Below are 17,098 nucleotides of genomic sequence, written 5' to 3' on the forward strand. Positions count from 1 at the left end.
AGTACCTTTGATTATTTTAATGCAGAGTCAGATGAAGGTAAAGCAGTGTCCTTTTATTGCCAGAGCTGAAGCTGATTTTTGAGTGGTGGCAAGCTGGCTGGTCAAAGGGGCAAATTCTCTCTCCTGGCTATTAATTCTTTTGCCACCAGCTGTTTGTGATGTGTAGCTCTGGGCAATAGCAACAAAAGATACACAGACCGGAGCCTGTGGGCTGGTGAATGAGATGGACCGTTTCTTGGGGTTGGTCAAGCAGATAAGGAGATCAAGAAGAAGAAAAGGCAAAAAGTACCGTCCGGAGGAAGATTATCACGAGGGCTATGAGGATGTATATTATTATGCCTCAGAGCATTTTCCAAGTAAGGACTGTACAAATGTTTTTCTTCTGTTACTATGACAAAGGGGGTTACTATTGTTTTAAGCTCAAAAAAGGGGATTGCAGCCTGTTTTTCTTTTTAGACATGTTGAAGGTGGTGGCTTTTTGTATAAGGCTACTATATTGTGTGAACGAAAGGAAAGCTCTGAAGAAAGGATTAATATTTCAAGTACATTTAATTGATTTCTATTGTGCAAGACTTTTATTAAATCACTCTAGTGCTTTAAACTCACACTGCAGACAATTTATAACAGTGCACGTGTGTGCCTGTGTGTTTGCTTCAGGGCTCTGTCCATGTACAGTATTGTAAGGAAATATCATTTTAAAACACTCTGAAAATGAGCTTGCTTACAAGATTAAGGTTGAAGTTAAAAATAAAACTGAACATAAGCCAGTCTTTTAACATTTTTTAACATTTCCTTATTTTTTTTCAATAGAAAGTAAAGCTGGTTTATTTTTTCAGGTGTTCATTCATAGCATTGTTAGAAAATGAAAGAACTATTCTGTTAATTTATTCTGCAGCCATGTGCCTGCCACTGCATTTTATAAAAATTAGGAGCAATTCAACATCAATATTTGAAGCTAGAACATATAGTGTTCATAATATTCTTTGTGCCTGCATATTCCCTGATCTCGTGTGTTGTCTTGTACCTATTCCAGTAGATTTAAAATGCCCACGAATTCCTACAGGAACAATGGGCAAGGGAATCACACATAGGCTTGTCTGAATTTACTGTGCCATGCTTAAGGTAAAGGACATTGACAATATGAGCAGCCATAAACTAACAGATGTGTAGGAAGGATCATCTTTGCAATCAACAGTTTCTGTTCTGTTTATTCATGAGCATAACACATTTCTTTAAAAAATGTGTATATCAGTCTATGCTTTTTTATTCATAAATATAAAAGATGGCTTATAGTCTACTTTGCTGTGTGTTGCAGTTTATCTCCTTTTCCGAGAGGAGGAAGAAACAGAAGTTTTGCAGTTTTGGAAAAGTACATTGCTGGAATCATGTGGCAATGCTATATTTATCAACAGCAGAGTTTTTGATATAGAATTGTCATTTCTTTTTTTTTAAAAGTTGGTTGCATTGTATTTGTTTAGTCTATTACTTCTACATGTAAAGCAATGAATTCATGACAGGATTAATAGTATAATAGTATACTTATCAACTAATCAACATAAATATACTATGCAGAGTACAGAATCTGAAAGTGATTAAAATAGTAATTTGTACAACTTCTGTTATTGTACAATTTTAGAGTCTACAACTATTTAAACTAGGTTTCCCTTTATCTTGGAAAATAAAATCAAAAGAAACAAATAGATCGCTTAATTCTATCAAAGCAGCTGTTTTTTTGAATAACTTTATTTTGCAAGAGTCTCTCCATTTAGAATGAACAGTCAGATTCTTCTCCATGTAATCTTCCATGTTATCAATATAGTCATTCCAGCATAGATTTATGTTACCAACCAATTTGCCTTTGAAAAGAAATCAAGTAAATAAAAAATGCTTTTTCTATTAGTAATTTATCATACTACCATCCGTTATGTAGCTGTTTTAATTTGGTTTATAACATTTACAGATTGCAAATAATTTTTTGTTTTAAAGTTGGGAAAGACTGTTTAACAAATAAAACTGATTTTAGTAGGATTCAATTATAAATATATGGTTAGTCATAAGTGATTTTAAAAGTAATATTTATATTTCATAGATATTGAAATAATTGTCAAAAGATTTGAATGTTTTATCATATGATTTCTGGTACTCTGTTGAGTATTGGAATACATAGTTACTACTGTATAGAGTTGTTATCTCTCATACTTTGCTTACTTGTACAGTAGTTACAGTAAATTAAAGTAATTTCTTTCTATGGTACAACTGTTATTATTTTATGTTGTGGGGAAGAAGCCTGACTCTGATTTATAGAAGAAAAGAAATTTTTCGAAAAACACAACAGCAGACTACCCATTACCTTTCTATTCATTTTAAAGTGTGACTCTTTGTGTCTTCTGTCCTACTGGAAATCTACCAATTAATCTGACTTATTCCCACTGCATCTGCAAGTATCTACAAGTGTCTGTGGATGTCAACCCTCTCAAGTAAATCAGGCAGGAAATAGGAATAGGTGAATTAATTCTACTTTATTGTAAGGTTACATTAGCAAAATCTTGCAAGTCTGAAAGTACAACCTTCCCACCCATGACTTTTTACTTCTTGATCCATTAGTGTGAGTTCTTTCTCAGTTTCTTTCTGTGACTATTCAGCAATTCTGAGCTCCTGCCTCTCTTGCCTGATTGTTTCCAAAGCAGCATCTCTCCTTCCTTTTCCTCAAGGCTACCCTTGCATTCTATTATATTGGGTCTTTATTTAGCAGCAGTGAAAAAATATATCATGCATGTTTACGTGTGCGTGAAATGAGAAAGCAGTCAAGTTAGAAATAGTTAATTATATATTTTTTGAGAAAAATATAAAATAAAGCAACATAGCTGATGGCCTTAAGTACTATTCACAATAAGTGTTGATAGTTATGTTCAAAACTTTGCTATGCAAATGTAGCATTGCTGCTCATCTCTCAGGTCTTAGCATCTTCAAAATCTCAAAATATAATTGTAAAATTAATAATCACCTTAAAATGATTAATTATATACCACCAAGTTGGTATAGACTCCTTGTGATCATATAGATTTTCTCTGTGACAGTCTGTCCTTAACCTGGTCCTTCAGGCCTTCCAACAGTGCACCCATTTCCATGTAATTAAGTCCATCTACCTTGCTGCTGGTCATCATCATCTTCTTCCTTTACCATTCCTAGTTTTAGAGCCTTTTTCAGAAAGCCAGGCCTTTGCATAATGTATTCAGAGAAAGATAATTTCAGCTTGTCATTTATGCCATAGCTCAGCGGTTAAGATTCTAGGCTTGTCAGCTGGAAAGCCAGCAGCCCAGGTTCGAGACCTGAGCGCCACACAATGGGGTGAGCTCCTGTCCTAGCCCCAGCTCCTGCCAACCTAGTATTTCTAAAGCATGCAAATGTGAGTAGATAAATAGGTACTACTTCAATGGGATGTTAACAGTGCTCCGTGACGTCATGCTGACCACATGACCACGGAAGTGTCTTTGGAGACTACTGACTAAATGGAGGAGAGCATTGCCCCCTATAGTCAGCAACGACTAGCTGAATAAAATCTGCAGGGACTCATTTACTTTTTTCTGTTTGTGCTTAGTACTCTGGTGTGATCTGTTCGGAAATACATGTGTTTGTTTTATTGGCTAATAAGATACTGTCAAAGAATTGTCTCCAACACTAAAGTTCTGCTTTTGTTTCCAAAGATTGTCACTGAGAATACCATTGCTTGTACTGTTTTGAGCCTTGGGTGCATAGACACATCATAGCATATGAAATTTTTCAAAGCCCTTCATAACGACTCTAAAATAAAAATAGAGGTTTGAAATACATTTAGAACACATGGAATTAACTTAGGTAAGACTGTGTTAAACAAAAAGCGAGAAATTTGTTAAAGAATTTCAAACAGTGTTCCAAATTGGACGTTTTTCAAGTTTAAATGGAATCTTCCAACCTTACTGAAAGTTTTATGTCCCAACATTTCCAAAATAACCTGTAATTGGTTAAATTTGAAACGTATTGCATTCCTTTATTTGTTAAAAATTTTATACGGAGCAACAAAAATTTTCATATAACGCAAAAATAGTATTGTAATATTTTTTTTATTTCAACATAACTATGATTTACAAATATAAATTGTAACTGTTGCCAAACATCAAAATTTTGATCACGTGACCATGAGGATGCTGAAATGGTCGCTAAGTGTGAAAATGGTCGCTAAGTGTGAAAAATTGTCAACAGTCACTTTTTTAAATGCCTTTGTAACTTTGGTCACTATACCACCTTTCTTGCCACAGTTCTTAAGTGAATAACTGCAGCTGGCATTTTGTATTTTGGATAGAATCTTTTTTTAAATAGTTTAAGACAATTTAAAAAAAGAATCTACACAGACTAAATTGAAGTAAAATTATTTTTAAAAATTCTATGCACAATACATTTCAAAGAATTTTAAAAATTCATAGAATTTTTAAAAATGGTTTCACTTCAATTTATTTTGGATAGAATCTTTTTTTAAATAGTCTAAGACAATTTAAAAAAAGAATCCACACAGAATAAAACTATTTTAAAAAATCCTATGCACAATAAATAAAATATTATTTTAAAATACATTAAAAAAATAAAAGAAAAAACCCGGCTCACTTACCAGCAGGCATGCATTCCAAGTCAATCCAGAATGATGTAGATGTTAATACAAAGAACTGAACAAATTAAAATGGTGAAATTATTAGTCCCAAGGAAAAAATTTTCAAAGAAACTTTGCAACCATTTTTTCCACACGAGCCAACCTCTAACCTCCATGCCCCTCCCCTCTGGGAAATCCAGGAAGAAACAGTCCTTACTTCTCTATCCAAGTATTTCCTGCAGCTCTATGGTACTGAGTCATCTTTTCTTATAAAATGAGGTAAAAGGGAGTGCGGGGGGGGGCGTTTTCTTGCTTTAACGTTTTAATATCTTCAATGAAACTACTGAGACATAGAGAGGGATTAGACAGGGTGTCTTTTGTCTTGCCCCAGTTAGGATTTCTTAAGCAAATCCACTGGGCTTTCAACATGAAGCCAGAAAATCAGGACTTTTTTAAAATGCCCTGAGACATGGGACAAATGGTTAGAAATTGTGACTGTCCTGCCAAAATCGGATATATATGTTGTATTTGTGCTGATAAATACACACACACACACACACACACACACACACACACACACACACACACAGTTATTCGGGTTTTCTCCCGCGTAAAATTGGAGATGTCTTGGCGACGTTTTGACGAAGTCTCATTCCTCATCTTCAGGCTTGGTGCTTCCAGGAGCAATGTGAGATCTCGGCTGTTTCTTCCTTTTAACTGCCAGTGGAGGTTTGAACTGATTGGGTGGGAGCTTGGCTGTGTCCTGATTGGGTGGAGGTGTGTCCTGAATGGGTGGAGGTGTGTTCTGATTGGTTGGGGGTTTGTGTTTCATGTAAGGATAGGAGGGGTTTAAAGAGGCTCATTGTGCATTTGCAGTCTGGCTTCTGGTCCTTGGTCGTGCCTCCTCATCAGTGTGGGTTTTTGTCTGCTTTCTTTGTGGATGTTTGGTGGTGATATCCTGTGTGGCTCTTGTGAGTGTGGGCCTGGTGTCATTCATCATGTTATGGACTTGTTTATCAATAAGGGCAGGCTTCCAAATGGAATATATATATATATAAACAAACGTTGATCTTACCTGAACGTGTCTTTTAAGAGGAACTGAGGGAGTGGTCACGTGTGGGTATTCTCAAAGCCTGATTGGTCCAAAGACTGAGAGCAAACTCTTAAAATACTGGTGCCTTCCAATCCTGGCCCAGTTTTCTCGAAGACGAACGGTAGAACTGAAACAACAAAAAAACCAACAACAACCAACACCCCCAGGAACCACCTGGGCCCTCCCCTTGGCCCCGAAGGAAAACCCCAGGGCGGGTCGTGACCACTCCCTCTCTTCCTCTTAAAAGACACGTTCAGGTAAGACCAGCATTCTTTTTCGAGGAAGGGAGGGAGTAGTCACGTGTGGGACATACCCAGGTTTTAGTCCCATGGAGGGAGAACAAGAAACCACTACGGCCCAAGGGGAGCATCAGCCGCCACCCTCTGCAAGACTGTCTGACCAAAAGACGCGTCCGCTGACGTGAAAGCATCCCGACGATAATGTCAGATGAAAGGCACCGGAGAAGCCCAAGTGGCCGCACAACAAATGTCTTCAAACGGGGCCCTTGTGGCCCGTGCCGCCGTGGTCGCGGCACTCCTAGTAGAATGGGCTGTGATGCCCAACGGAGCTGGATGACCAACCGCTCCATAGGCCTCTGCAATGGCCTGACATAGCCAATGGCCAATGGTGGCCGAGGACACCCTAGAACCTAGCGTTCCCAGCTGGAATGAAACAAACAAGGCCTCTGACCTACGGACTGCCTGGGTCCGCCAGAGGTAGATCCTCAGAGCATGGCGATGCCAGAGCCTCCCTATCTTGGACGGGCCCGGGCAAAAGTCAGCAGGACAATCTCCTGAGCCCTATGAAAATAAGGGATGAAGGTAGGATCAAGGCGAAGCACCACCCTGTCCTGGTGAAAATGGCAAAGGTCGTCCCTGGAAGACAGAGCGCCCAATTCTGAAATACGATGGGCGGAGGTAACCCCCACCAGGAAAGCCACCTTTAGAGACAAGAGCCGCAGATGAACATACCGGAGAGGTTCGAATGGGGCTCCGTCAAAGCCCTGAGAACCAGGGGAAGATCCCACATGGGGAACCTGTGAACGGGGGGAGGCCTAAGATTAGCCTCCCCCTTCAGAAAACGCTTGATCAGGGGAACATGGGAGAGAGAAGAAGACCCCCCACCCCCCAGAAACAAAGACAAAGCTGCCACCTGGCGGCGCAACGTATTTTGTAAAAGCCCGTTGTCAAGGCCCTTTTGCAGGAAGTCCAAGACATTGGGAATTGTGGCCCTGTCGGGAGAAATGCCAAGAGGAGAACACCACCGGACAAAGACTGACCAGGTGGAATTGTAGATGCGGGTCGTCGACGGACGCCTAGATGCCTCGATGGTACGAATGACCCCGGAGGACAGGTTAGCCCTCCTCAGCAACCGCCGTTCAAGAGCCAGGCGGTCAGATGGAGCCACTGAGGCTCTGGGTGAAGCAGGGCTCCCTGCTGCAAGACCACCTCCTCCTGCGGAATCCTCCATGGAGGAGCCACCGACAGCTGGACTAGATCTGCGAACCAGGGCCTCCTGGGTCAATAAGGAGCCACCACAATGACCAGGGCCCTCTCCGCCACCACCTTCCTGATGGTCCCCAGAATGAGGGGGATGGGAGGAAATGCATACAGAAGGCCCCCGGGCCACCTGCTCCTGAGGGCGTCTGTGCCCTCCGCAGACCTGGACTGGAAACGGGTGAAAAATCAGGAAAGTTATGAGTTCGCGGATGAAGCAAACAGATCCTCTAACAGATCCTCTGAAACAATGATGGATGGAGTTGCCACTCACCATTGTCCAGAGTTGCCCGACTCAGTCAATCCGCCTGGACGTTGGAGAGCCCGGAGATGTGCTCCGACACCAAGGACAACAGGTGCCTCTCTGCCCAGGCACCCAGCCTCAGCCTCCAGCCAGAGAGCCAGAGAGCGGGTCCCCCCTTGACAATTGATGTGGGCGTTGGTGGCCACATTGTCCGTCATGAGGAGCACGTGACGCCCCTCCACCGAGGTCCAAAAGTGTTGTAGAGCTAGGCGGGCCACCTTCAACTCCAACCAATTTATGTTGTGGTGGAGATCCGAGGCCGTCCACCTGCCCTGAGCCATGCGGGAACCCACCAGGGGCCCCCACCCAAACAGACTCGCATCTGTGGTGATGGTCACCCTGTCCAGCTCCCAGAAGCAGCAGCCCCGCTGAGTGGCCAGGGAAAGCCACCACCCCTGTGAGACCCGGACCCCCACCGGGAGGCGGAGAGTCCGAAGAGAATTGCTCAACTGTCCCCTCTGAAAGGGGATGAGCACCCACTGGAGGGGCTGAAGGTGAAGTCTGGCCCACGGGACAATCCCGATGCAAGAGACCATCTTGCTCAATAACTGCAATAGAGTGAGGATTGAAACTAACTGACTTCGGTGAACGCTTCCCGCCAGTTGACGTAGGCTGCTCTGACGCTCCTGGGACAGACGCACCACCCCCAACACGGAGTTTATGACCGTCCCCATGTGGAGAATGCTCATGGAGGGGGAAAGGTGGCTCTTGGGGAAGTTCACCGAAAACCCCAGGCTCTGAAGGCTCCGAATGATGAGTCGAAGGTCCGAGATGGCCTGAGGAAGAGACCCCACCTGAACCAAGACATCATCTAAATAACATTGGAGACGTACCGGGATGGAGCGCAGATGAGCCGCCAGGGCCACCAGAACCTTCGTGAAGGTCCGGGGAGCCGAAGCCAGCCCAAAGGGAAGAGCCCTGTATTGGTAGTGGCGGTTCCCGTCAGAGAACCTTAGAAACCTGCGATGACCAGCCAGAATTGGGATGTGAAGATAGGCCTCTGTGAGGTCTACCGAAGCCAAGAAGTCCCCCCTCCAGACGCCCTGAAGGATAGACTTGAGGGAGGACATTTTAAAATGCCTGTACAGTAGAAAATGGTTCAGGCGCTTGAGGTCCAGAATTGCTCTCCAGCCCCTCGAGCTCTTTGGAACCATGAACAGATTGGAGTAGTGGTCCACGCCCCGTTCCTCTAGAGGAACTACCGTCTGAATGTCGAGAAGGTGTGAGATGGCCAGATCCATCAGGCGGCGGCGCTCCAGGCTCCAGGATGGAGGGAACAACCTGAAGAGATTCGGAGGGGTGGAGAGAAATTCTAACCTGAGACTGTGACGAACCGTGGTTTGGATCCAAGTGTCCGACGTGATCTCGTCCATTGATCCTCATAGAGGGAAAAGCGGCCGCCGATGGGACGACTCAGGTTCGAGTCACTTCCCTCATCGGTAGGGACGGCCTCCTCCTCCATGAAAGGGCCGCCTGGACTGGTGCTGGAAATGGTTTCTGTCCTGAAAAGATGACCTGGGAAACGGTCTGTCAGATCGGAAAGAAGAAAAACACTGGTTATAGTCATAATCAGTGGCTCTATACTGTTGCCTACAATAAGGATGAGATTTAGACTCGGGCTTCTTAGCGTTAGATGGAAGAACCTTCTTCTTGTCTTTATTCTCGACTAGAATGGGATCGAGGGCCTCCCCAAAAAGATTAGGCCCTTTGAATGGAGCGGCTGCTAGGTTCCACTTGGCCTTGTTGCCCATCTGCCAGTGACGCAGCCATAAGAGCCTGCGAGACATGACAGAAGTGGCCAAAGCACTGGATGCAAACTTGACCGTGTTCAGGGTCGCATCAGCAGAAAACTGGCAGGCCGCCATGATCTTGAAGAGCTCCTGGTGGAGCCGCTCATCCTGGATGGGAATACGCTCCTGGAGCTGCTTAAGCCACTTGACCATGGCCCGGTTAAAATAGGAGGACGAGGCCGTGGACTTGATAGCCCAAGCAGTGGATGGGATGCACAAGTCGGGCTAGCACTCATTTATCAGGGGCAAAGATACCATCTTAATTCAGTAAGGAAGGCCCGAGACTTTTATCATAATTGCATGATTATAATTATGCGAATTGCGAATTATATCTTGAAGACTGGACACCCCGTCCTACCTGGACCTAGAGAAAGAGAACAAGAAGGACAAGATAGACAGCAAACTACACAACTATCAACAAGGATGGATCATCTTTCTCTCTCAGAAGTACAAGGAGCCAAGGAACAAAGACAAACCCGTGTGATTACCAGATGATGGACCAACAATTAAAAAAGCAACAATCACAACAAACACCTGTTACCGGTCAAGATGCTACAGGTACCAGCTTAGAAGCAGTGGGAGGAGCCAGACCAAAGGTTAAATTCCAGGATGTTCAAATGGCTCTAAAAAAGCTTCAGGGAGCCAAAGATTACAACTAAGTTCCTAACATGGAATGTCAATGGATTAAACTCTCCACAGAAAAGAAAGAAAATAAATCACTATCATAAACAGTTCAAGAATGATATAATTTGTTTGCAAGAAACTCACATTAGATCAACTGATCAAAAATATTTGATTAATACAAGACTTGGACAACATTTTATAGCTTCTGCTTCAGAGAAGAAAAATGGTATAGTTATCTGTTCTGTCCCCCCCTTCATGGCTCGAGAGACCGCCTTCTGCCAATTACCTCCCTGCGACCAATAAGATCCCATAGACTAGGCCTCCTCCGTATTCCATCGGCCAGCCAGTGTCGGCTGGCAACCACAAGGAGGAGGGCCTTCTCAGCAGTAGCCCCGGCCCTTTGGAACAAGCTCCCCGTGGAGATTCGTACCCTCTCCACCGTCCAAGCCTTCCGCATAGCCTTGAAGAACTGGCTCGCCCGTCAGGCCTGGGGATAAGGATAGTTACCCCTCCCGAATGATGAATGTATGTTGCCTACCATTTTATTACATGTCTTCTATCTTGATGTTTGTGTTCCCCCCTTCCCAGTTTTATGTGAGCCGCCCTGAGTCCCCTCAGGGAAAAGGGCGGCCTACAAATTCTAATAAAACTACAAACTACAAAACTCGTTAACAGACAGCAGACAAACAAACTTAAAAGGAACTTTCTTTATCAGTTCTCGGCTCAGACTGGCTTCAAGCCCAAAAATAACATAAATACAGTCTCTAACGAGATAACAGAATATAAAACAAATCTCTCTTACGGCAATGCACTTCTCCAAGTGTCTCTACGAATCAGGGTTACAGAAGTCAAATCACTTTTCCAAGTGTATATCAAAGAAACCACGATCAAAGATCAAGGAACGTTGACTCCTGCAACCAGGGCGTGGCAGCATCCGTCCTTTTATCTCCAAAACCCCACTAACGAGCTCCGAGTCACAACACTATCCCCCACCACAGGGCCCTTTCCCTGGGTTCCGATGGTCGGGATGCGGTCGGAATGATGTGTCCCCAAGATGACCCGCACCCATTTCCCTTGGTGCCTTTTTCATGAATCCCAAACCTCTGGAGGCATAGCCCCCTTGAATCGGAACTCCTTAGGTATCCGGTGGCCACCATGTTTCCTTCCGCCCTTCATGGCGTCGACACCCCGTCCTTTTATCTCCAAAACCCCATTAACGAGCCCCAGCTGCATCATTAATCTTGCATTCCGAAAAGACTCACAGAAGACTGCTGTTGAGTCACAACAGTTATCTACTTAAGGAAGGATATGAAAGCTGAATTAATCGAAGCAGATCCCCAAGGAAGATATATCGCAATAGATTTGGTATTAGAAGGGAAAAGGACATTGCTACTGGGAATATATGCTCCCAATCAACAACAAGATGGATTTTATAGAAAGCTTCATGCCAAATTAGTACAGTGGGATTATAGGTCCTGCATACTATTGGGTGACTGGAATGGTGTTATGGACACTAAGAAAGATAAGAAGGCTTCTCGGCCAAATACTCAAATGCGAGCGAAACTACCTAAGTCCTTTTTTGATATGATGGATGATTTTGAACTGAGAGATATTTGGCGAGAAAGAAATGCAGAAGAATACGATTTTACCTTCTTTTCTGATAGACATCAATCCTTTTCCAGAATTGATTTCATACTAACTACCAATGATTTGCTTTCTAGGGTGAAGAAGACAAAGATATGTGCCAGAGTTTTATCAGATCATAACCCAGTTTGGATGGAGTTGGGAGGGGTGACGCAAGCAAGGAGGTCTTGGAGATTGAATGAAAATTTATTTAGATATGAGAAATATATTAATGAATGTAAAAAATTGTTAACAGAATACTTTGTTTTTAATGCATCCATCTATGGAAATTGTATGGGATGCAAGTAAAGCGTATATGAGAGGAGCTTTGATAAATCTAAATAGATTACATAGACGTAAACAGGGGGGAAAGCGAACAGAACTGGAAGATGAAATTAGGAAGAAAGAGCAAGAGTTAACTTTAAAACCAGGAGATATAAAGATTAAAGAAGCAATTACCTTATTAAAAGACCAATTTAATATGCTGATCTCAGACCAGGTAGCCACTAGTCTGTTATATGCAAACCATAATACTTTCTGCAATGCAAATAAATCTGGTAGATGGTTAGCATATCAGATTAGGAAAAAACAAAAACCTTGTAACGTAGCCAAATTGCACTACAGAGGGAAAGAAGTGTATCAACAGGATGAGATTCAAAAGGTCTTCTGTGAATTCTTTATAGCATTGTACAAGGGTGACAAAATTAAAGGTCTAGATATAGAGAAATACTTGGATAAAGAAAAAATACCCATAGTTAAAGAAGAGCAGAGGCAAAGATTGAATCAACCAATAATCTCGGGGGAAATTCTACAGGTAATCAAACAGTTAAAGGCAGGGAAGGCACCAGGTACAGATGGCTTGACAGCGGCTTACTATAAAAATTTACAATTTGAAATGGTAGAACCTCTTAAGGAATTATTTAACAAGATTCAAACAGAAGGTAAGGTAAGAACCTTCTACTAAGCATTAAACCAGAAAACATGAGCAATTCAATATGGCATTTGAGCCTACATATAATTGTGGCCACAAGAATAACTTATGCACAATTTTGGAAATCCACTACCATACCGTCGGAAGATGCTATAATTAAAAAGATCTATGAATGTGCAGAAATGGACAGAATGACGGGTTGGCTGAGGGACAAAGGAGAAACGGAACATTATCTTAGCTGGAACCTATGGTATATGTGGGCGACAAGGAGAACAGCAGGGACTTAAAACGGGGAAAGTTAAATAGCAGTTGTTAACAATGGGAACTAAAAGTGAACATGGGTATTGTAATAGATCCCTGAATTTTGTAATGAGAAGATGTGGCTTAGAGACCTAACAATGAGGAAGGAAAAAAAAGTTGGGCTGTGAATGACTGTCACCACGGGTGTGTGTGTGTTATATGTTTAACATTGTATTTGTATTTGTATGTTTTACTCTTAAAAAAATGTATAACTAATAAAGATTACTTTAAAAAAAAAAGAAGGTAAGGTACCCCCATCTTGGAAGACATCTTTTATATCCCTGATACCCAAAGAAGACCAAGATATACTCAACCAAAAAATTACAGACCTATATCACTACTTAATGTAGATTATAAAATCTTTACTAAAATACTAGAAAATAGGTTAATGTTGGTTATTCAACAATTGATTCATAATGATCAAACAGGTTTTATTCAAGGGAGATAAATGAGAAGTAATGTAAGATTAATTGTTAATGCACTACAATATTTGGGAAAGAATAACCAAATTTCTGCTGCGCTCATATTTCTGGACGCTGAGAAAGCATATGATCGAGTTAACTGGCAATTCCTGTTGAAAACACTGCAAAAATGCAAATAGGAGAATGTTTCTTACAATCAATTAAAGCAATATATCAACAGCAAACAGCCCAAATTATAGTTAATGGAAGTTTAACAGATTCTTTTCAAATTGAAAAAGGTACAAGACAGGGTTGTCCCTTGTCCTCATTATTGTTTATCATAACTTTGGAAATATTGTTTAATAAAATACGAGGCTTGGAGGGCTTACAGGGAATTAAGATTAGGCAGCAAGAATATAGAGTACGTGCTTTTGTGGATGGTTTGGTTATAATATTAACCCAATCGCAGGAATCTAGTAAGATCTTAAGGAGTATGATTAATCAATATGGTAAAGTGTCAGGATTTAAAATAAATCTAGGGAAAAATATTAGCTACAAATATGAATACTAAACAAAAGGAAGAACTAGAAGGAATGATAGGATGTGAAATAGTTAAAAAGGTCAAATATTGAGGAGTTCATATTTCAACCTCAAACGGGAAGTTATATAAGTATAATTATGAACCACTTTGGCATAGTATACAGACAGGGATGAAAAAATGGGAGAAGTTACAGTTATCTTTGCTGGGAAGAATAGCAGCAGTGAAAATGAATATTTTACCTAAATATTTATTTCTTTTCCAAATGCTACCAATACTTAAAAAAGATGTAAACCTGTTAGAATGGCAGAAGGGTATTAATAAATTTGTATGGGCAGGGAAGAAGCCGAGAGTAAAATTAAAAATAATGCAAGATGTGCGTGAGAGGGGAGGTTTGAAATTACCCAATTTAAAACTATACTACGACGCAGTAGCTTTATCTGTAATTAGTGATTGGATTAATTTAACAGATGATAGGATACTTAATATTGAGGGGTATGATCTGGTATATGGTTGGCATGCTTACCTGCTATATAACAAAAAAGTGGACAAGAATTTTAAAAGTCATATTTTAAGGAATGCTCTACTGCGGTCTGGAAAAAATATCAATACAAATTAAATGATAAGATACCCATGTGGGCAATTCCTAGACATGCAATAGAAAATATGAACATAGTACAAAAACAGGATATAATTACTTACAGACAGCTTCTTACCCTAGAAAGGGGTGTATTACAACTAAAATCCTTGGATGAATTAAAAGAGGAAAAGATAATCCAAACATGGTTCCAGTATGGACAGCTACAGGCCAGGTGGAAAACAGATAAAAAAATTGGTTTTATGCAAGTCAAGGATAATTTACTTAAACAAATAAGAGATCAAAACTTAATGCATATAAAGAGACTATATAATGTATTAATGCAGATATACTCCAAAACAGAATTAGTTAAAGACTGTATGATAAAGTGGGCTCAAAATATTGAAGAACCAATAATGCTGGATACATGGGAAAGGATTTGGGTAAGAAATGTAAAATTTACACAAGCCCAAACCTTGAGAGAAAACTTTTACAAGTTGTTTTATAGATAGCATTTAGATCCTAAAAAGTTGGCTTCTATGTATCCTAACTTACAACCCAAATGCTGGAGATGTGATTCTCTCGATGCTACATATTTTCATATATGGTGGACTTGCAAAAAGGTTAAGGCATTTTGGATAAAAATATGGTGGATTATGCAAAATGTTCTTTAAAAAAGGATAAAGTTTACCCCTCAGTTATTTTTGTTAGGAATAATTACTGATTGTACAGCTGTAGAGATTAATTTGGTTTTGCACTTGATAACTGCAGCTAGATTGTTGGTGGCGCAATACAGGAAGAAGGAAGATTTGCCTACTATTCAAGAATGGACATTGAAAGCCACAAATTTAGCCAAGATGGCTAAAATATCTGCATATCTTAAGGACTACTCAAATGAGAGATATAAACGAGACTGGAAAAAATGGATCGATTATACTCAAGATATCTTTGCTGCTGGGCGGTCCTTTTGAACCTAAACCGTCCCATAGAGACGGTGATAGAGAAGGACACGTCCTGCTAATCTCAGGGACATTGCAAAGCCCGTGATTGATCTAGGAGAAGCTCTTTTTTCTGGTGAAAGAGAAGCAGCCATTGAAGCTGCAGGAAGTTGGGACAGCCCCTGAATGGAAGAAAAGCAGGAGAGAGAGTCTGTCGAAATGGTGAGATAAATTTTATTATTAGAGAAGAGAATATCCCAAAAAACTTGGAGTAAAATTAAAATTGAAGACAGAAGAGAGCAAGTGGCGAATTAAGCCTGAGTTAAATTTAGTATGTTATCTTTTTTTAATTTTGTTTTTTTATATGGATGGAACTTTTACAAATGCCTCTTTGGACTGGTTTCTTTTTCCCCTCTTCTTCCATTTTCCTCTTTTTTTCATATTTGTGGATTATGATCTTCTTTCTTTTCTTTTTACAACACTTGGCTGGATTGTTTGCTTTTAAGCACTTTTTTTCTCTTAAGTTCGGAATTTAAAGAGAAGAGTAGAGGCAGAGGAAAAAGAAGCAACACTGCCATCTAGAGACTGGATACTTGGAAACATTGTATTTTTTATTTCCTTTGAACATCTGACTCATATCTAATACTTCAAGGCTCCTGATTTTGTTGAAAAAGATAGTGGGAAGAGTACGGATTGTTTATGCAGGTGCTCTTCTGGAGTACTATCAATAGCTGGTTGGAGTGAAGAGAAAACCTTGACTTGAAAGATTATAGTGAACTTGTTTGAAAATTAACAAAAAAACTTTGTTTTAGTGGCAGTGTTTATAACCTGGAAGAATGGCGCAACATGAAGAAGAAAAAGAATTAACATTGCAAATGATTATGTTTGAAATTCAAAAAGTACAAATAAGTACAAAAAACATTGAAAAGAGGATGGAGAACATAGAACAAAAACAGAAAAAATAGAGGGAAGAGTTGAGAATATTTATGAAATGATGAAATTTGAGGATAGAGTTCAAAAAATTGACGAAAATATTAACAAAGTAATAAGAACATTGTTGATATTGAAAGCAAATCGAGCGTGATTGGAAATGACAGGAGTGGAATGTTGAAAGGAGAGATTAATGAACTGGAAACCTATCTCAAAACACGGAAAAAGAAAAGGGAAAAAATTTGGCAGAAATAATGAGAGAAATTCTGGCAGAAGCATCGATGATAACTAAAGGCAAGCAGATGGAAGGAACAGATGGAGGGTTTCGAGTCTTAACAAGATACGTAAGGAACAACAAGGTGCCAAGAGAAGTCCACATAAGACTTATCAAGAAAACAATTAGAATACAAATACCACAAATGGCAGGATACAGGATGAAGAAATGAAATGTTAGAATAAAAATTAAATTAAACTTAGTTAAATTTAGAGTATTATGTATAAAATAAAGTAATAATAGTTATACCTAAATAAATGATTAATAATGATAATAATGCATATATATACACTAGATTGATAATATGAAATTTTATATAAATTGTAAGTGAGAACTATGAAGATGATGTTTAAAAGCTTTGTTATAAAAGATAAATAATTCTATATAGAATAGAATATAAATATGTAATACTATTGGATGATTTTAGGATGATGTAAATGCCATAATATAAATTTATCTTAAATTTAGAATATTTTACATAAAAAGGATGTAATAGGAGCTATTGTCAAATGAATGTTTAATAACCATAACAATTGTTTGTATGTATATATGTATATGTATATATACATATGTATATGTGTTTTATTTGGGTTGATAAATAAATATATATATGTAAATATATGTGTGTGTGTGTGTATTAGAACGATGATATAAGTCT

General features: G+C 40.1%; 1 protein-coding gene across 1 annotated transcript in view; it reads left to right on the forward strand.

Moving 5' to 3' along the window:
- The first annotated feature begins 223 nt into the window (after positions 1 to 223).
- Positions 224 to 17,098, forward strand: part of GRIP1 (glutamate receptor interacting protein 1) — a 275,604-nt gene continuing 258,729 nt past the window's right edge. The window contains 1 exon segment of the mRNA XM_032221400.1: positions 224 to 356. Coding sequence (XP_032077291.1) covers positions 224 to 356 — 133 coding nt within the window.

The sequence above is a fragment of the Thamnophis elegans genome, chromosome 7, assembly GCF_009769535.1.
Source record: "Thamnophis elegans isolate rThaEle1 chromosome 7, rThaEle1.pri, whole genome shotgun sequence".
Taxonomy (NCBI): Eukaryota; Metazoa; Chordata; class Lepidosauria; order Squamata; family Colubridae; genus Thamnophis; species Thamnophis elegans.